This window comes from Pyrgilauda ruficollis, unplaced genomic scaffold, assembly GCF_017590135.1.
Source record: "Pyrgilauda ruficollis isolate IOZ18807 unplaced genomic scaffold, ASM1759013v1 scaffold33, whole genome shotgun sequence".
Lineage (NCBI taxonomy): Eukaryota > Metazoa > Chordata > Aves > Passeriformes > Passeridae > Pyrgilauda > Pyrgilauda ruficollis.
This window is the reverse complement of record NW_024524711.1, coordinates 6,309,852-6,331,606: the sequence shown is the minus strand read 5'-3', so window position 1 is coordinate 6,331,606 and position 21,755 is coordinate 6,309,852. Positions and strand designations below refer to the sequence as shown.

At 35.9% G+C, this 21,755-nt stretch overlaps 1 protein-coding gene across 4 annotated transcripts in view; it reads right to left on the bottom strand.

Annotated features, from left to right (window-relative positions):
* Positions 1 to 604: 604 nt before the first annotated feature.
* LOC121357368 (guanine nucleotide-binding protein G(i) subunit alpha-1) overlaps positions 605 to 21,755 on the bottom strand; it is a 33,024-nt gene continuing 11,873 nt past the window's right edge. For 2 of the 4 annotated variants that reach the window (XM_041474579.1, XM_041474582.1), the window contains exons 2-8: positions 14,375 to 14,417; positions 14,155 to 14,296; positions 9,722 to 9,879; positions 8,093 to 8,221; positions 4,931 to 5,060; positions 3,593 to 3,746; positions 605 to 2,716 (exon numbers count right to left, since the gene is read on the bottom strand). In XM_041474579.1, coding sequence (XP_041330513.1) covers positions 2,526 to 2,716; positions 3,593 to 3,746; positions 4,931 to 5,060; positions 8,093 to 8,221; positions 9,722 to 9,879; positions 14,155 to 14,296; positions 14,375 to 14,417 — 947 coding nt within the window. In that variant the 3' untranslated portion in view covers positions 605 to 2,525. The remainder of the gene's footprint in view (positions 2,717 to 3,592; positions 3,747 to 4,930; positions 5,061 to 8,092; positions 8,222 to 9,721; positions 9,880 to 14,154; positions 14,297 to 14,374; positions 14,418 to 21,755) is intronic. The other 2 variants (XM_041474580.1, XM_041474581.1) reach the window with 2 other exon arrangements.

Here is a 21,755-nt window from a genome sequence, read left to right as displayed (position 1 = left end):
AGAGGAATGGGGAACTGGAAGAGAACAGAGCTCAGGCTGCTGAGGGCCAAGATGGTCCCCCTTAGACATTGGTGTACCTGCAGCATTTCCTCCATTTTCTGCAGTGCTCTGACAGAGAAGCAGGCTCCTGATGGAACAGAGATGTGGAGCCTTACTACAGCTGTAGTGAAAACTAAGTGTGTGGCTCCCACCACAACTGCAAGCAAATCTTCTTGGAGCTTTTCCTAGAGAAGTGGTCTAGGCTGACAACTTTATCTCTGGACAAAGACTGATCTACCAGTGCAGCTCCTCTACAAGGAAACATCCCTGCTGGCTATGCACCAGGTCAGAAAAAACAAAATTATCTGTGGACTAGCAAGGCAAATCAGCTCACAATTTTGTTCTGTGTTTCATAAACCACAAGTTACAAATTTCCAAAAATTCTCTAACTGAAGGTGCTAAGAAAAGTATTCACTAATTAATAAAAAACCCCTAATGCTTCTAGCACAAAGTTTCTACATTTACTCTTGACTTTCTATCTTCTCATTTTTACTACTTAGTTACCTCCACAGAATGGATGCAAAAAGATTTCCATCAGCACATTTAATGAAAAACATTTCTTTCAAGCAAGGCACAAAATTTAGATTTATTTAATTTGATTAATCCCAATTTTTGTTTTACATTAAGTACAAAAACCAGCTGGAACGTAGGTGTAAATACAATTCCACAAAGTAGTTCAGTGAGATTTAAAATCATATCCAGAACCGTAAAGCACACTTAAAGCAGCCCAGGATATACAGATTGCTTACCATAACTGCTGAAAGAGCTCATAATGTATCAACATATTTAACAACCTCCAGCAATAACTTATCTCCTTTCTAATCTTTCATTTAAAATGCATTTAGCAATTCTGTACCTAACAAAGAAAGCATTAAAGAATGAGAAGGGCAGGTAAGTTTTACTCAAGCAGAGGCCGAACTTAAACACATACACAATCAAAATTTAAACAACAGAACAATGACTTCAATATTTTGAACATTTCTAAGAACATAAATGCTAAGATAATATAGAAAAATAGCCACAGGCTCCAAGACTTATTTACTTCTCAAAGAACTTATGGTGTACTGTAGCTGCCTGAAATATTTTAACAATTATAGAAAACTGTATCTCCAGGTTTGGTACATTTGTGTTTTCTAGATGACAACATACATTTAAGACAACCATCAACTTATTTACAGTTAGGAGCTTATTCCTTTTAAAAACTGTATTAAAAAAAAATCAGTTTTGGCACTATCCCTAAGGCAATGGATGATAGGTACCTAAGACAGCAAATCACATAACGAAAGCATAACCAGAAGAAAATCATCTTTAACTTACAAGAAATTGTGAGGCTATAATTAAAGAGGAAATTTAAAAACAGCACTTCTAAGTCACTAGAACGCCCTACCCAAAACACTGAAGATTCTTGCTATATGCAACAGGAATTTCCTTAAATCTGTGAAGCCCCCTTGTCTCGTGGGAGAACACAATCTTTCTATGGTTATTAAATTATCTAACTAGTTTTATTACCAGAAAATAGCAAAAAGTTTAAGGAGAACATGAATTTATGTTTTAAGTAAGCAGAAAAAACATTACTCTGAAGTCCAGCCTTTGCTGTCTATTTAAAACACCCCAAAGGTAATTTTTCCATTCAATCCACTGAGTAAAGACCACAGCATCATTTTTTTTATTAATATAAATAGTTTTAACAACTTCCTTTTTAGCATTTCTATCCGCTTCAGTTGTAGCTGACCCTTAAACAACAATTTCCCAGCGTTGCCACATTTCCACTGCAAGCCTGGATTTCATAAAGTGTGGATTACATTTAAATTTTAAAATAATCTTTGCGTTTATCCTAAATTTATAAAAAGTTTTTTTTTCAAAACTTAAGGCAAAAAATAAGTTTATTGGTTATGTTTCTTTAAGTCTGAGAAGGTGTATGAGGCTGTTTAAATATCAAAAAAGCTAACGCCATATACAGTATTACCAACAAAAGTAAAGAATAAGGCAGCATGCACCCTTAAGATGAAAAGAAAATTTAATTTTACAAGATGTTTAAATAATCCAAAGGCAAAAAGTGTCTGTCTCCTCCAAGAGTATCTTCATAAAACATGGAAATTTTAGAGGAATGTTTTAGAGGACATCAAATTACTAAAATATTCCGTTCAACGTTTATACAAATACATTACTACAACTGTAAGTTTACATACAATCAACTGACATCTCAGTGTTAACTAATTACTTAAATTTACAAGACAAACATAAATAAAGCTGTTAAAACAGGCAAGTACAGTACTGATCTATCATTGAGCACAATGCATTTTGTACTTTTTTCACCTTGAAAAGAATCAGGTTAGAATTGTGCGAAGTCTATCTCCAAACCTAAAAATAAAATAAAAGAGAATTAAGTATTTCTATGCAGGTTTTACACAGGGTGGGCATATTCCAAATGTTTAAGTCCTGTTTTCAGGTGTGTAATTTACCATTTAACAACCTTTTGTCTGTTCTCAGAAGAGGCCACAGTCCTTAAGGTTATTTTTAATAATGACATCAGTTACAGCATCAAAAACAAACTGCACATTTTTTGTGTCTGTGGCACACGTGAAGTGAGTGTAGATTTCCTTTGTGTCTTTCCTCTTGTTCAGATCTTCAAACTGACACTGAATGTAAGCAGCTGCTTCTTCATAAGTGTTTGACCCTAGAAGAAGAAAATTGCTCAGTAAGCAGATTTCCAACAGAGGAAGAACAAGACGCACACTATCTCTGAAGGAGGGGGTTCTTTGGAAACAGTTAACCTAAACCTGAAGAGGAGAAATTCCACAGCCATTGCTTTGAGATACCATTAAAAGAAACCTTGGAAGGATACCTTTTGGATGTATTTGTAATAATAAAAGCTTAGCACCCAATTCAGTTCCAGGTGCAGGAATAGTTATTTACTGCAGTGCCAGAGGAACAAGTCATTAATGACCAATCACTTTCCTAGTTTAGGATATTTTGTTTCCTTGATTTAAGTTACTTGCTTTAAATTTTTATGTTTTTAAAAGCTTTGGGGTTTTCCCACACTCTGTTAAAGACACTTGGCATACATGTTTCTCTCAAGCTTTTTACTTCCAACATGCTATTTTCTGTCTGAAGTTACAATGAAAATGATACATAAAGATGCTAAGACTTGTTAAATTACATCATGTTCTTTTGCTGTGTATTTCCTGAATAAGCCACAATGTAAAAATGTATGTACACTGCCTGTTCAGAAACCTCTCATGTACCTCAGGAATTCCTACTTATATCAAAGTACAAAAGTAGGGTTTTTTTTCTTAGAAATAAGAACAGACTAAATAAATGAGCCTGAACAGTTGCAGCAGTAACATGTAAATGCTATCAGACGAGCAGTATACTTCATCTGGTTAAAAAGACTTCAGCAGTATTTCATTTGTGACCCATCAAAACAACCCCCATCTGTTTTAGATGCCTGAAGTAATACAACTCCTCATGATCTGGGCATCAAAAATTAGTTATTTTAACAAAAAAAAAAAACAAAAAACCAAACCCTTGACCATCTGCACCACTCCAATACCTGCATATTCAGGGTAGCAAATAGTGAGAGGACTTCTTTTGATTTTTTCTTCAAAAAGGTCTTTCTTGTTCAGGAACAGAATAATAGAAGTGTCTGTGAACCATTTATTGTTGCAGATACTGTCAAACAATTTCATGCTCTCATGCATCCGATTCTGTAATTGAAAAAAAAAGCCATCACTTTCTATTTTATCAGACTTCAGTAGTAAAATAAGGATACATATTTTTGATTACTTACTAATGAACCAGTTACAAAACTAAGTTTTTAGCAAACAAAATCACATTTTACTGCAGGGAAATACAGAGGCCAAGACTACCACAAAGATCACTTCCACAAGCACGTTTTAAGCAACTACTTTTTTCTCATTTCCAGGTTTAAATTTTCAGTATTTCAGATTTTTTTTTTTGGTGTGAAATGTTTTCACATTTTGCAGTACAGATATTCTACAAGAATTGTTGAGTTACCTGAATTTGTCTTAACACTGATTAGATCTTCTGGAAATCGAAAATAAATTCTGCACCTATCTGATATTCCAGAATAAGGAAGAAAGTTCTACAAAACTAGAGAATCAAGTAAGCAGGTATTTTAACTCTTACCATAATATTTAACTCTGTAGAAAAATTATCCAACATGTAAGTACTTTGGCCAAGTTCCAGTCATTTAAGTAGCAGGATGCTAGCTATGACCTTCTTTGACACTATATTTGACTTGAAAGGTTTTCTTATTTCTCTTTCCTCCCCAAATTATATTTTACAGAAAGTTGCAGAACACAAGGAAGAGCACAAGAGTCTGTTAATGATTCACATACAGAGGTAAACATCACTTCAGACCACTCAAGACAGTAAAATGCACCCTGTGCACAGTGACACGGAAGGAGCAAACTCTTGAAAGAGGAGAAAGGAGCCGAGGGCGTTGGAAAGGAAAAAGAAGAGAAACATTTCTGCAACTAAGACAAGAGATTGGAGAAACACAGTTAGAAAGAAACAAAAACTGAAGACTGAGGATGGAAAGGAAAACAAAATGTGGTAAAGAAGATACAGGTAAATGAAATAATTTCTTACTATGTACTTCTAGTATCCATAAAGAGACTAAAATGTGTATTACTGACAATGTAGCCTCATTAATTTATGCTTCCTTTAAAACATGAAAAGTATAGGTAAAAGAACACTTATCTCTTAGTATTCCTTAGGAGAGTATCACCATTCACTGAGACTTTTGTACAAACCCCATTCATCTTATAAAGCAGTAATATTACAAAACACCCATTTATAGCTTTCCTTCAAATCTTAGTTTCTGTGCTATTCTAACTATTCTCTTCTTCAACATAATGGTACTTGCCATTTCCTCATCTTCAGCCAAGACCAAGTCATAATCACTCAGTGCCACACAAAAAATAATTGCTGTAACACCCTCAAAACAATGAATCCACTTCTTCCGCTCTGATCTTTGGCCTCCAACATCAAACATTCTGCAAAACAGAAATAAAAAGCAGTGAACCAACTTTGGAATTTTTAGCTTTCTGAATATTAACCAACAAAATCTGGAATTATCAGCTGTGTCAGTCTGAGAACATCTTAAAAGAAGGCAAAAACTCTGTATTTTGTATTTTCTCAGTATACACCTCGATTTTAATAAAGCTTCGAAGATCTTCCTATTTTAGAGAACATGAGAAAGTATGAGATGAAAGATAAACAAAATCAACTATTTACAATATTATACTTCATTAACAAAGTTAATTGTAATCTGCAAAATAAAAATATACAGTTAGCTTTACTAAAACATCTACCATAGTAAAAAAAAAAAAGATACTGATCAACAATCTGGACTGCCAGTCCTGGTGAGTTTTAGCTCCTCTCTCTTCTAAGTCAAATTACAACTTAGGTCTGTTCTTCAACTGGCCATGTTTAAATGGGTTATTTTTAAGAGATTATCTTAGAAGACAAAATAAGCATTATATAGTAAAAACCCCTCATTTTCCCTCCAATAAATGCATTTTTTGAAATGCAATTAAGTCTCACATATGACATTTATTGAAGCTGATTTGTGTCTTTTATTAGCCACCTTTCCTGTTTTCCATGAGTTGTAAGGTTGCAAGTACAGAGCCAGGTAAAAAACCCTACCGATTTAATGTTAGTGCACTACAGAAACACTGTAAATTGCACTTGAAGGGATTCAATTACAGTTGTTATTTTTAGATATCTTCAAGTGTTCCAAGTTGCTAGGTTTTAATTTGAAAAAAAAACCCACAGAAAAACTAAGTAGAGAAGGAAAAAAAAAAAGACTCTTTGCTTTCTCATGGAGAACTGTCAGAAACACTGTAACCTCTAACAAGGTCTTACACTTGGGCAAACTACTGCAGAAGTGACAATGCTCACTGACCTTTTAATGTTCTACATTGAGATAATGCCGTGTCAAAAACAATTGAAAGATAATTCCTGCTGGAAAGAAGGGTTCCTTAGAGGTGCTCCTTACCTTCAGAAAAATCTTTGAAGGGAGGTCTTTGGATACCACTTTATACAAATGTAAACCAGCCACCTATTTTCAGTTCTCAAATAATTAGCAATGGCTGTACCCATAGAATATATTTTGTACTTAATAATGTACTTTGTACTCTATCTTAATAATTAACCCCTTAAATTTTAGTAATTACTTCTGTCAATTCTAATGCTATGCTTTGTAACTTTATACTGAGACCTGATTTTCCATAAGAATTAACACTTCTACAAAAAAAGTGTTCTTTGAACAAAAAACTAGTAAATAATCAGACTAAACTTTGGACTAGGCTATAGAAACAGGATGAAGATGACTTGCTATTTGCAATTCAGATTGAATCAATAATCAAAGCTATGTTAATTGCTTTATAGAGAAGGCTGAATTGAGGCCCAACCAGAAGGAATCTAAACACATACTGCAGAACAGGTAAGGGAAGAAAATGAAAGAAATTTATTCTGTGCAGCTAGTCATACTTATGTACACTTGTCTTAGTATAATCAAGCCTTTCATGTGTTTGGATGATCTTCAAAGTTCATTTCAAGGTTATGTAAGAGCGTACTTCAAGCCCTCCCTATAACTCATTAAGCCTATTGCCTAAGGCACGGGTACGGATGTTTGAATGTACAACATTACAGATAAACAATTCCACAGGCCTGGCTCAAAGACACATTTTACAGAAGTGTAACCATATGGTCCTTGTAACAGTCCCAATAATCCATAGACACTGGACCCATCTACAGTAGGGAACAAGAAACATTGGAAAGTAAGTGAGAAGATGGAGAGCTCCTGAGAATACTGAAGTTCTCTCTTCAGGCTTGGCTAAGGACCACTCTTCTTAGGTTTGCAAGAGATTCATTACCATTTATCAGCTATTCTTTTGTGGATTAATACAAATTTTGTATTTTTAAACCCTAAAACAAGGAAACAAACCAGATTTCTATAGTATTGATTGTCCTGAAGTATCCTTATTTCAGTATTTGCCAAGCATTTCCACGAAAAAAGTATTTTCTACGAAGATACTAAGGAAATATGTAATACAGACATGCTGAACAATTTCTGCAGAATCTAAATCCATATTTAAAGTGTTTTTACTGAGTTTTCTTCTCATTCTCCCTTCATCAGTAGGAGGCAGAGTACGCTGATGGTTAACACTATCTTGTGTTTTCACCTTGACTGCTGCATGTGCATCAGGGCAAACTTTTTACAAAAGCATATTGTGAGAGGACAAGAGGGAATGAGTTTGAAGTGAAAGAGAGTAGGTTTACATTAGGTATTAGGAAGAAGTCCTTTATTGTGAGGGTGGTGAGGCACTGGAACAATTTGTCCAGGGAAGTTATGGATGCCCCATCCTTTAAAGTGTCCAAGGCCAGGCTGGATGGAGCTTTGAGCAACCTGGTCTAGTGGACCTGGTCTAGCGTCCCTGCCCACTGCAGCAGGGTTAGAACCAGACAAGCTTTAAGGTCCCTTCCAACCCAAACCACTCTCTGATTCTGTATCTGTAGACATAAAATTTATTATCATTATTTTCTAAATCTCGCACCACAGAAAACATAAATTACATTCTTCCATCTCTAAAATACTACCTTAAAGTATAGGATGTATTTGAATTCACCTCTTTGGGAAAATGGATTTACTCTTTCATAGAACACCAGCAAACTCTTACAAGCTTTCAGTTTTCCAACAGAATTTAAAACAAGAATCCAATAGAACAGCTATTTAACATGGCAGAAAATGCAGTATTTTGTTTTGAGATTTAATTTATATCAAAAGTATCCTTATAAAACATTTTCAATATAACAAAAACATTTATTGGAGCTCCAACAACTCTCACATGCCTTCAGAAAACTGAGTCAAGCACAAGAATTTTATTTTTTTTTCATAAAAAGTGGGGGGAAATAATCAAATATGTGGTTAGACAAATTTGTTAAATTACACCACTCAATGCCATATTCCATAATTTTACAGGAACTTGGATAGGCAGATAACAATGCAGCATGATTTACATACTTAAAATGAAGATCCTTGAAAGTAAAGTGAGTTTCCACTATTCCTGTAGTTTTCACTCTAGTCCTGAGAACGTCTTGTTGAGTTGGAATGTAGCTGGTTTGTGCTATCCTGTCCAAGTCATTCAAGTAACTGAAGGTAAAAATAAACATTGCTTTCAGTTATTCATAAAACAGCAACAAAATAATTACGAAGAACTACAGAAGCTTTAAGTCTGTTCATTACACGGTGCTTGAATTTTATAAAATAGTTTTCTCTGAGAGACAAGACACAGTATTCTACAAAAATTTCCAAGTTCTTTCTAAATAAGCTTTTGAGACACAATGATATTTCATCCTAGATGAAAGGAAACTTAAGCAATTTATTCCATTACAAAGAAGACTTCTTTAGAAATTCCAAAATGCAAACATGGTTCCATAAACATCCATGTTATTGGCACTAATTGTAACATGTTCATCTTTGCAATTGACTCAACTGCAGGTTACTTTCAACCATAAACGAAGCCCAGAATTACTCCACTTGATAACAGATATGAAAAGAATAACTCAGTGTTTTGGCCAGTTTTAATGTGTCTAAGAAAGTGCCTAATACATAACAATTAACTTTTTATTGAGAATTCCTAATTGCATGTATTTTTTAGAATGAGTATGCTTTCACGGCCAAACTCCTTGCAATGTAGGCTAAGTCCAGTGTTTCCAAAAAACTATACAGCTCTTACTTATACTTTTCCCATAGTAAATAGGGAAGGCATTGTGTTCTGTTTTCTATGTAACAAGAGGTTAACAATTTTACAGATACATTTATATGGCCAGGAGAACAGTTTTCTTATGAAACTTGAGTCACAGTTGTCTAAAACAAAATAGACCACAGGTTAGCACAGGAGAGTATGTGAATCTCCAAACGAAATGTTCCATATGGAAAAAAGTTTATACAACTGAGAAACAACTTCAAGTACTACAAAATACTTCAGAATCATAAAAAAAGGGTACTACAAGGCAATACCACTGCTATTGCCACTCCTGCTATTGCATTTCCTTCAGTGGACTGTTCCTTGACTGACTTACCATTACTTACTGCCACACCATCTTATTTTTGCCTTCCTAGTTCCTTAATGTTTTATTTTCTTACTTAAGTGCCCTAACATAAAAGATACATTCTAATTGTTTCTTGGCTCAACATTTCCAACAGACACCATTAATTAACAATAAAAACATAGCAATGTTGAAATAGGAGAAAACTATTATGAAAGAAACTAGTATCCTTGGTAATACAGATACAGATTATGTAATCAGATTTTTTGACACATTCAGATAATAAAAAGGTACTTTAGTACTTTAGTCATGTTTTTGTAACAGAAAACCTATTAAAGCACCTTAAATCAATCTTTGTCTTCTTGAAGGGAGTGAAACACGTGGTCAGAACATGACAAGTTCATAATTACACTATGCCTTTCTCCTTTCCAACCTCAAAGCTTTGCTGCAGCATTTTGACCCAAGCAGACACTACCTTTGTCCAGATATTTCTGTGGTTTCCATCTATATGGGAGCAGAATTTGTCAAAACATGACACCTCGTACTGCTTTAGCTACTAGTTAGAAGGCAAAGAGAATCTTGTCTGTCACACTGCACTTACTAGGCAGCAGAGTCATTGAGCTGGTATTCTCGAGATCTGTTGAAACAGGCTTGAACCCCAGTGTCTTTCCACAGTCTCTTGATAACTCCTGCAAGCTCTGAAGTCATAAATCCTTCTTCTGCTGCTCCAGCCAACACAAAGAGCTGACGAGCATCATCCTTTAGGATGTAAACACAGGGTGAAGAGTGAAATATTGAGAAATACAACAGAAGTATTACCACCTAAGAACTAGATTCAGCAAATACATTACTTAACCTGGAAAATGTGAATGTAACCAAACAAAAAATGTGAAAGAAAACAAATTGTTTTAGTGTTCTGCATTGGATATTAATTCCCACATTTTTCAACAACAGAAAAAGATTAGTAATCTAATTTATCGTTAGCTGACAAAGCTTCTGGTCTGTTTATGACTTGACTGAAGTTTTTATAAACAGGAGTAGTAACATGTTTTGTGCTCAAACCTAAATCTAACCATATTTGCTCATAAAATACCACATACTGGATAAAATGGTTACAATACAAACTAGACCCTTCAGAAGGGTAGCTGTATATTGAACAACTGAAGAAAACACATTAAATGCTTAATTTTAATTAATCACACAACTCTGAAAGTGACAAATAATCACTTCTTCCCAAACCATGCATCAGGAATTAGAAAAACACTTCTAAAAACCTTTCCAGATAAATCAGCTACAAATATCCATTGTCATAATTATTCTACAGAGACCAGGTTCTCTTGGTAATCCAATATGAAGCAAAGATCAAGATTTTTAAGAGCAAATGCTGGATTTTTAAACTATATAATAACTGGCTTTGAGAGTGAGGCTAATGAAGTACAAGATGTAAATCCACCATTCCCCTTTTATCAGCATTTGACCAGTCCACCAGCGACATCCAATTCTGACTGAGCAACAAAACTTAGTATTTTATTTTCTAAAGTATTTCTATTTTACTTAGACCTGTAAGGCACTAAAGGAAAGACAGCAGATGGGTATAGGGAAAATCCACATTAGTACTCTCCTGTGGGTAGCTGCTTGACCTTGGTTATTGGGAGAACATGATCCAATGCCAAGGTACGTCAGCCAGAAAAATCAGCTTGTAACAACTACCCACAGCATGTACTGTTTGTCCAGTAATTAAAAGAAAGAGAACAATGAATCTGGAAAGGAGGAAGAAGAAAAGAGAGACTCAGACGTGTCAGCTGGGAACTGAAAGTGTTTCAAGAAAGAGGAGGATTTAAAAGGCAACATATAAGGTTAGGCCTACAAAACCTAAGTGAAGACCGATATGCAAATCTGTAGAAAAATCTGTCACTTTACTGTTCCAAAATAAAGCTGTGGGGAAAAAAAAAAACCCCATTTGCAGGAAAAGCACAGAAAGTAGTGATTGCTCTAAAGATACTGTCCACTTTAGACTTAAATAATCAAAGACTATGTGAGCTAACAGGGAAATTGTTTACAGATGATTGGGTAATACTGAATTTCAGATTGAAAATGAAAGGCTTGCAGTTCAGTGAACTCAAGCCAAACTTGAAGAGATTCAAACATATATATACACATTTGTAGGTATACGTATGAAGAATGGGTTGTTGATGTATAGTTGAAAGTGTCTTTTGAAAGCTAGAGTAGGTAGGAATCTAAAACAACATTCATCAAACAAAAATACTGGTTACTATACATACACAGAAGAAACTGTGAACAAATTACAAAAATTTAACAGATTGCACTAAAAATTACATATAAAACCCACAACTCACAAAAGCAGCAGATCTTTAAGAAGGAACAATATATTAAGACACATGATGGAAACAGCTTAGAAACTGACATTTTTGTCACAAAAGACAATGACATTTTATACCTAAGAAGGTCTGACTTACATGTATCTCTACACGCTCTCAGACAGGGCAGGGGGGGAAAGGGAAGGTAGAACAAGATAACCAATTTCAGCTTTTTAAAAGGCCAAACATTAAAATGAAAAATGGTCTCTGTTACCCCATCTTCCTTTTGCTGAAATGGCAACTACCACAGACACCACAAGTGAGGCAGTATGCAATGATCAAGTCCTATTTTAATTATTCATCAATGCTAGATACTTTCCTTTAGTTATACTGAAATAGGGAAACTTCCTCTACAGGTGTCATTTTTTTAACCAGATTCCATACATAATGTAATGTAAAATAACCAATTTAACAACCTCTCCAACTGGTGCAAATCTCACATTCAGAAAGTGGTCCACAGTCCTTTGAAGCACATTCACTAAATGCTTCTCAAAACACAGCTTCTACTTAAACTATCCTGTAGCACAAAGGAAGATACACCAGATTTACAACTGACCTGCTGGTGTTACCTGTGCTCTCTTGATTCAGTAACTTGAAAAAAGAGAACATTCAACTCACTGCTCTACCATTAGTCTTATGACAGAAATAAGAATACGTGATTTTCAAATACACCTTTCCCCATTTAGAGCGAAATCATCAGAAATTCACCTCATAATTTTAAGAGAAATAATCTGAATTTAACAGTTTACACCAGGAGTTACAATTTTGAGCTATTTTTTCCACTAAAGACAACAAAATTAAAACAAAATTGAAAATAATTAAGGTATGAACACACTACTACTAACATCTAATGCTAATGTTCCATAGCAATGTTCCTCTGGGAAAAAAAAAATAATTTGGACCACCAAGACCGGACTAAGTACAATGGGATGGACAGCTATTTTAAGATTGTTCCTAACACAAGTTTGCCTCATCATTTATGCAGCTCTCTGAAGTCGAGAAACTCAGATGACTTAAAACTGACATCATATATAACATGGTCCTCAAAAATCTTCTTGTTAGTCATTTTATCTGCCAACACCTAAATTTACTCCTCCTCCGTTTTCTCTTACTACGCATTCAGTAACATAAGTCTACCATCTGCCTCTTTCCAGCATCAACTGCCAGACTCCAGAGAGGACTGCACAAACACTGAACTAACAAGTAGTGAAATACTGTCAGTGCTCTGGAAAACTTTGGTCTCAAGGGTAGACTACAGCAAACTGAGAGCAAATGTAGAGAGGAATAACCAGTGAAATTGAAGCTTTTACTAGTTATGCTTACAACTGAAGAAACACCAGGTAGAACAGACATACATAAAATAATGGCTATAATTAGATATCAATCAGATTTACACTTCAGATACAACTTTATGACTCATTATACATAATTTTGCAAACATCTTCCTTATGATAACCACACATATTGCATTTCACAAGGTTAGTGAATGAATCCTGTCTACCATTTATAAACTGTTTTTCAAACAATCAATAAAATCTTGATGACTGTCAAGAATGAATTTCTTACTTTTAAAAACCCTTCTCTCCTCCCAAACTGTAATTCCACCTTAAAGTGATGAAAAGAACTTATGACAAAATATTCCTGACTACCTTACATATACTTATGAACATGTTCATGAACAACAAAATCCTTCCTCCATCTTTCCTGTGAGACAGCCACAATGTGGCAAGTTGTGGCTTCCAAACCAGTACTGGCGAGCATTCTACACTGTGATTTCTGATTTCTGCGGGGAGGAGATAAAAGCATATATCCTGAACCAAGTTAAACTGCTGTTCAGACCAACAACTCTGAGGATCAGTTTCAGCACTGCAACACAGACTGTACAGTCTTGCAATGAGAGGACAAGCAAAAAAACGTAAACTGAGCATTTTACAGAGATATTCCAAACATCTCCCTGCCTGACCCGATGTGGATGTAATCAGGATCACCACAGGTAGGAGCACAGGATTAGGAGACTGGAGATACTAATAGGTGGGATGGCAAATAAACTCATCAGAGATTTGCATGCGGGACATCAGACGAGGTAAGATGGAAAATGTACAGAAAAGCTTAGGAAAAGGTCTCATTTCTTGGGAAAAATCCCAGGATTAGTATAATGAAAAAATGGGATCCCAGCAGCAGGTCCATGCCCATGTCTTTGAGCAAAATAAAGACCTCAGCACTGGAAATCAGTATGAAACAGGATCCAGCTCAGAGTCTGGCAATGTTTCAGGCACTGCTGTGTCTATGACCTAATAGAGAAGTGCACACAGTACAGTGCAGAAGTAGGTAGATGCCTCCCTATTTAAGCTGTATTTTTCAAGGTGCCTAACTTAAATTACCTACTTAATAGCCCCCAAGTCCATACAAATAGAGAAACGACTGTGGACTCCTTAAGATTCAGATGTTTAGCTCTCCAAATTTAGTCACAATTCAGAAAATAGTATCTAAACCAAACAGTTGTTGTGAATCAACCCAGTGGTGACTGCTCCACAGGTCACCTTGTGTGTAATGACCAAAGGCATTTAGTTATCAAACACTGTATCTCACAAAGATTTCTGAAGGAAATAGTAAGGATATTTCAGATGTGTCTCTGTGCGTGTACTTCAATACTCACAGCCCTGACTGGATCACCAAAGTCTATCTTCAACCTCCCCATTGCTCTAATGATAGCAATAATGGACTGTATGGTGTTACTGTAGACAACAGCTTTGTACTGTTTACATTCTTCTTCTGAATAACCAGCTTCATGGATAATCCTATGGAAGAAAAAAATAAATAAATTCTCCATTCAAATTAAAAAATGTTTCTCTATCACAGTATTTCACCACACTTACTTCATTTGCTTGACAATTGTGCTTTTCCCCGATTCACCAGCTCCTGAAAAATAAACATGTGAAAATTCACCATTAGGCTTTTACTAATCTTTGAAAATACATTTTGATTCTTCACTTTATATATCTAACCAATATAAAAACCTTCAACAGGTTACAACATGCTGAACATGCTACAAACTGATTTTTAATATAAAAATGCACCTTCATCTGGAAATTTCAAAATCAAGCCATTTTAGGAACAAATTTCAGTTCTAAAAAGTCTTTTCTTTCACAGAAGTGAGCATAATCTTTACACAGTCTGTTGGTGCTTCTAATGCGAACAGGTCATAAATTGCTCAACTTCAAAGGGATCTAAAGCTTAATTCCTCTGTCTTTTTAATCAAAACCTAACCAAAATCCATTCTTCACACTGGTCTTCCGAAATTGCAAACGAACACCTTAAAATTCTTCAAGGCTTCTAACTGTCTTTTGACCCTTGCATGAATAAACCAACAGTAGGCCTACTTTTTGTTAGAACAGATGGCATGAGGTTTGCCAGTCAACCTGATATCATTTTAAGTGCTTAACAACAACAACAAAACGCTACATGAAAATACAAAGCTTAGAAAAACAGTATCTCTGTGAACAGGCAGGGAAAAAGACACACTTTTTGCTGTCTCAACAATCTATCTTTAGTCTGCTTCTTACTCTAAAAAATATGTGGAACTCTTACAGCTGCAGTCTAATCCCTCTATCCCTATCCCTCTATATAGCACACTCCCAGTTTTTCTGTGACTTGTGCTGAATTCTCCCTCTCACAGCTCCTCTTTCTCAATATAGCTTTGCAGAAGTGAATGCAGTCTTCATACAGTCTACAGGTATTTCTAATGCAAAGAGATCACCCATTGTCCAATATAAACAAAAGAAAACTCTGACCACAGAAAGGCACTGATAAAGGCTGTACTTATTTGTCTCCAAAATAAGGGCAAGAACCTGATGCATGACAGTTGACCTCATTTTGGTCAAAATAAAGGTTATTGAGAAGTGCCAACACAGGTTTACAAAGTACAAAATGCACTTACTAAGTTTTCATGAGGAAACAGGTGGGTTTGGGGGTGAAGGTTACTAACAAACATAATTTACTTCGACTCTAATAAGGCTTCCAATTCCACTGTCCATGGCAGCCCCTGTACCAAGCTGGGTAAGTACCAAATTCAGGGTGTCTGAAAATCTGTCTAGACAGCCACACTTGAGGCTTGCGTCAATGGTTCAAAAACCTAACTGGAAGGCCAGGAGACAACACTGGGCTAGCACAGTTTACCATCTTCACCAATGACCTGAAAGCAAAGGTAGAATGCACGGACATCAAGGCTGCAGCTGACGTGAGCCCTGGAGGCCAGGAAGTGGTTGCCAGTGTTAGATAACAGAGGTGCTATTCAGAGGGTCCTCAACATGCTAGAGGACTGAGCTGAGGAATCTCAGAACACAGGGCAATTGTGAAGTCCTGCATGTGGCACAGAGTAACACATCCAACACATCAGATTTGAGACTAATGAGTTAGGAAAGCTGTGGGGCTCAAGAAACTGAAGAGTCACAGTAGGGTCTTGTGGTGATGAAGGTTAATCACATTACGGGATGCTGCACTGGGTCTGTCTGGGAAAAATTAACTCTCTTCACAGCAGTCCTTATGGTGCTGCACTTCAGGTCTGTAGCTAAACCAGTGCTGGTAACACTCGTTAGTACGAGAAGTGATGGTTCTCTTATAGCTGAAAAATGCATCAAGGCATTTCCTCTTTTCCACAATGTTCCCAGCCCAGTGAGTAGGCTGGGTGTGGACAAGACCTTGAGAGGGGAGACAGCCAGGACAGCTGACCTAAGTCAACCAAAAGGATATTCAACACAACATGATACCATGCTCAGCAGTAAAAACTCAGGGAAGGGAGGAAGAGGGGTAGTCATTTGCTATTACAGTGTTTGTCTGAACATTTATTTTTTATAACATTTGGAAGTGTTTGGTTATAGTGAAGGGTCTGAGACATAATTCATATAAGGAGAAGCTGAGGGAACTGGAGTTTTTTAGCCTGGAGAACAGGAGGCTCAGGGGAGACCTCAACACTCTCTACAAGTACCTTAAAGGAGGATTTAGCCAGGTGGGGTCAGTCTCTTCTCACAGGTAATAAGTGATAGGACAATAGTAAATGGCCTCAGGTTGCACCAGGAGAGGTTAAGACTGGCTATTAGAAAAAAAATGTCTTTATCAAAGGAATTGTTAAGCACTGAAACAGGCTGCCCAGGGAAGTGGTGGAGTCACCATACCTGGAGGTATTTAAAAACTCTAGCTCTGGAATGTGGGGACATGGTTTGGTGGTGGGCTTGGCAGTGCTGAGTTAATGGCTGGACACAATGACATTATAAGCTTTTTCCAAACTAAACGATTCTGTGATTCTTTCCACACAACCATTACACATGCCAAGGCCCTGCTTTCCAGGAAGTGGCCAAACACTTGCCTCCCAGTGAGGAGGAAGGAATTAATTCTGCCCTTTGCTCTGCTAGTGTGTGCAAGCCGTGGCTTTCCCTATTAAAACATCATTATCTTGATCCATGTATCTTCTTGTCTTCCTTCTATTTTTTTCCTTATCCCAAGGGAAAGGAGAGTGATCACACAGCTGTGTGGGTGTTTTGGGTTGACCCTGACCACTGCTGCAGTGGCAACATCCCCAGCAGTCAGCATGTATACAGTTCTCCCCCTCAGAACCCAGTAAATGAGATAGACCATTTATTCTATTAGAAATAGTTGTACTTGAGAGTTGATTTTCTCCAAAGAGGGATACTGTGAACTTGAAGTTTGCCTTGCTTTTTACTTTGGTATTTGATTGGTTTCTGCAGTAACCAGTTAGCAAATGTGTCACAAGTTAGAAATGTTACTGTTAAGATCTCAGCCCTTCCTTGTGGTACACGGGTGCATAAAACATTTGTTCCAGGAATTAGTAGTTCTGGAATGCTTCCTATGTAGGCAGTGTGTGGGATAATAAGTCATGAGACATTCTAAGTAGTTTAAAGTAACATTTTTGCTTACCTGTTAATTTTAATCAAATTATTAAATGCTTCAATTCATTTTAAACACAGATTTACTCCATTTGAAAGAATATTCAATTTAAGATGGTGTTTGCTACAATTTCATAGGAATAAGTCATAGGGTGATAAAATAATTTAGGTTGGAAAAGAACCTTGAGATTGAGTGCAACCCAGTCTTTTTCATTGTTTTTAAATTTATTTTTTGGAATTGACCAATTCACAGCTTGGAGAATCAAATATTACTTTAGCTGTTTCTTAAATTTATTTGAGCTTTGCTTGTCTTGGTTCCTTCAAGGGGAAGATTAAATGAGACTGATCTATTAAGTGAATTTTTTTTATTATTTGGGGGGTTTTTTGAACCTGAAGATGCTTTGATTTTTTTCTGTTTCCAAAGTAGAGAGCTGGCCTTGAAAGAAAAATCATAATACGAGCTTAGTCCCTCTTCCTTAGCTGAGCGTCAGCGTCGCCGTGCTGCGGGTGGTGCAGTAGGGTTGGTCACAGGCCTGGGTTTATGTGCTGGCTCTGAATTCATGGAGTGCTGTGGGAATTCATGCTGGATCCAGGTCAATACTGCTCTTGATAGCACAATATTAGCTGGGAAACAATTACATGGGAAAGTAGAGCCTGAGTATTAAACTTTGATGTAGAAGATCCTTCAGATTATAGTAGAATCTATGGGGATAATGTGAAATTTAGGTTGGATGTGCTTTGCTGCCATACTTTGGCAGTCTGCATAATGAAGCATAAGGATCTACCTGCTTTCTGGCAAGCAGGTGCAAGAAGAGTATTAGATTTAATTCAAGTTATTACTTGAATAACTCAACTCATAGTTGAGTCTTACATGTGACATGAGTCAACTATGTGAACAAAAGTTTTAAAATTCTTTAAATTAGATTTTTGTAGATTGTGTTGCCCTCTTTTTGAGGAGCCCATGAAAGACACAAAGTGTGCAAGAGGAAGAAAGGACTAATCAGTTGTTAAAACTTCCATTAATGTAATGACCTAACATTAACTTAAATTTCCATTCGAAAGTAAACACACAAAATATGCCCATTACTCTCTTAAATTCAGTAATAACATGCTGCTGTTCTTCTAGTCTAAGCAGAACTGTCATGTATTTTAAATAATATTTTTGTTATAAATAAATAGTAACAGAGCCAGTAAGACTGTTCAAATTATTGACAGTAGTGATTTAAAATCAAGTATCACACTTAAATAGCAAGCAATAAATAGCATCATTTACTAGATGTTTGAGGATTATTCAATCAAGTCTGTCTAAACTTAGCTAGTGTTTGGTTGTGACAGTATAGCTAGCTCTGACATTTTATACACAGCTGTCACATGTAATATTTAATACTGCTTGCTTCTGTCTAAAACTTTCTAAACCAGAGTTAGTTCTCATTTTGCTGCATGGACAACTTATTTATGCTGAGATAAAGGAGGTAATTTTACTAAGTATATCTGTCAGAAAGGCTGGCAGAGTTCTGCATTCAGGTGTGCAAAAATAATGAATTTCCTTTCAGTATGGTTCAATGAGTAAGGTGAAATTTTCCTGTCTGCTTTGCAAAGATTATTAGGAATGCTGCAGTCATTTCAGTGTGCAGTTAAAGGAAAAACCCAAACCAAACACAACCATTTCTGTTTTCCATTAAATAACATAGGGGAATGCACCTTCCAGGAGCTCAGTGCTCATGTTAGGTACTCTGTAATAAATGACTTAATTATTCTTTATGTGTATTACGGGTGTTTGTGGTTGTTTCTGAGAATGTTTTTATGATAATTGTAGGTATCTGGCACGTGTGAATTCTAGCATCATAGAGAAACATGCATATCTGACTCAAAAAATGGAGTACAGAGTATATGACAAAAATAATTAAATTTTTAAACTGAAACTAGCCCTGACACTGACATTCTTGGTTAGTCAAATGTGATAAATTTTTAATAGAACATTTTATGAGGTTATGTAAATTAAATGCTGTAGTATATTTCTTAATATCTCCAAAATTGCTGTTGAATACAGGGATTATAACATCTTCAAATTATTTGAATAAAAATATTAATCCAAAGCATATTGTAGTAATTTCATTAATAAAGCTAATCTTAAAACTTTTGTCACCTATTTGTGTTTAAGTGCATAATTAGCTATTTTGAGATTATTTGGTTTATAAATGCTTCAGGTGTCTAAATAACAACTGACTTTCGTACTGGTGTCTGATTTCTGTTTATATTAATGTACTTCCATGGCCACTCAGATTCTTAGAACTATTGCTACTCTATAAAGAAACTTGCAAGTTTATAAAAAACTAAGTCTTTTGCTTTGACATGCACTAAAAATGGCATTAAGCAATCTAGATTGATGCTGACAGGCCTGCTCTATTCCTTAGCTCTGTTCCTCTGAGCTCACTGTGTCCTGTCAGTGCCAGCACTCGTTCTGTGGTGTTGGAGGAAGAAAGGTGTAACCACATCAGTAGTAGTGCTGGGGAGAAGATGGACCAACCATTGACAGCCAGTCTTAAATTGGGCTGAGCCTGTCCTGAAGTATTTGGTTTAATAAGAGGAATATCCTAAAAGGATCACTTTATAGTATTTAAGTATAGAAATGCTCTGTTCTACAGAAATGAAATACTTAAGTTGGAAGAAACTTCTTAGAGGTCATCTCGTGATACTAACATAGAAAAAAATGCAGACTAAATTGAAATAACTTAAGCATTAGACAAAAAAACTAAAGAGAAAAATTTGGCTGGCTTTGAAATAACACCAAATAAGTCAGACTAAGAACAGAACCCACAAAAAAGTAGAACAGCCTTGTATGTTACCAGAAGAGAGTTCAAGTATGGACAAGAGCAATTATTTTAAAACTTTCAACAGATATTTGCCAGCTTTTCAGCCTGTAGAATAGACACTTAGACCAGACTGACCTAAGCATAAAGACACATATGAAATTTAAACTAAAATACACCGACTTGTAAATTTTTGGATTCAGGTACTGTAAAGTTCTCACTCCACAACTTTCCTGTCCAATTCTGTCAGACACTTGAACCTCACAGCAGAAAGCACAAGCTGAATTGTGCCTGTTTCTCAGCTGCCACTGGTCACAGCACAAGCTAAATACCCTGTGATTTCTACTCTTTCTGCTATGGGGTCAGTAATCTCTTACAAAATCACATGGCTTTGTAGCTTGGAAGTATAATCTCTTAAAACTTATCACTCCATGACACATCATCAGACATGAGATTAAAATTAGAATGCAAGCTGCTAATCAGCATTACTATACTCAAAATACATCAATGCTAGTACAAGAAACCCACGGTGGAAACTTTGCTACAACACACTGGACAGGTTGAAAACCAAATGAAACATTCTCTGAAACTCAGGCAGAGCAGAATGGGTTTTCTTATTTTGTCCCCTCCCCCATTTTGAAGTCACCCAACAGTAACAATTCTCTACCACCATTTATTCTGGGGCAGCTACCAGCCCTTGCAGTTTATGTCCCTCTTCCCCTACCCAACTGTTTTCATACAGTCAACCAAAGGTAGATATTACTTCTAAGGTGGCATTAGTCTTGGAATTTCCACAGCTACTGGAATTTGAATCTTTCAGTGAATTAAGAATCTGTATGATTAGTATCTGGCAGAAAATATTTCAGTAAATTTGCCATGCAGTAATAGTGTGAATTCCAGATTACGTCACTGATTTAAACCAGAGAAGTGACAGATTCCAAAATTATGGCATCAACTCAAATAAAAGAACTGAGATAATTCTCAAGGTTTCAGTAGCTGCATGCTTAGTCCTAAAGAAGCAATACCATTTATACCCATACACCACTGTCACTTTCATTAATTTCCTAAGAAATCAAAAATTAATTACAACTAATTATTTCTTTCCTAGGTCTTCGTATTGCTCTTATTATATGTTTGAAATCAACCGTGTACCATAAAATAGTCAATCTATTATACATAAAACATAATTTAAGAAAACTGCTAAGATAAAGTTCAACTTAAGAAGCAATCAAGTATAAACTCATGGTAGCATCCTGTATGTTTATTCAGGTCTAGATATCTAATAGACTGCTCTGAGTTTCTTAAATGGTATTTAGACCGTTACTAGAGCAAACACAGCAAGTGATAAAGACAGTGTTAATTAGTTTAGTATTGAAACAACAAGGAGAAAATATGGGTTTACGTTCAACATAACCTCTGGAACCCAATGAATTCTAAAAATAAATCTTATGGTGAAACAAGAAGGGCACAGACTCCATTTTGCAAACCTTAAGGTAATTTCTATTCACATCTTTAGAAGTATGAATTGAGTTTTGAGCTACTTGTAA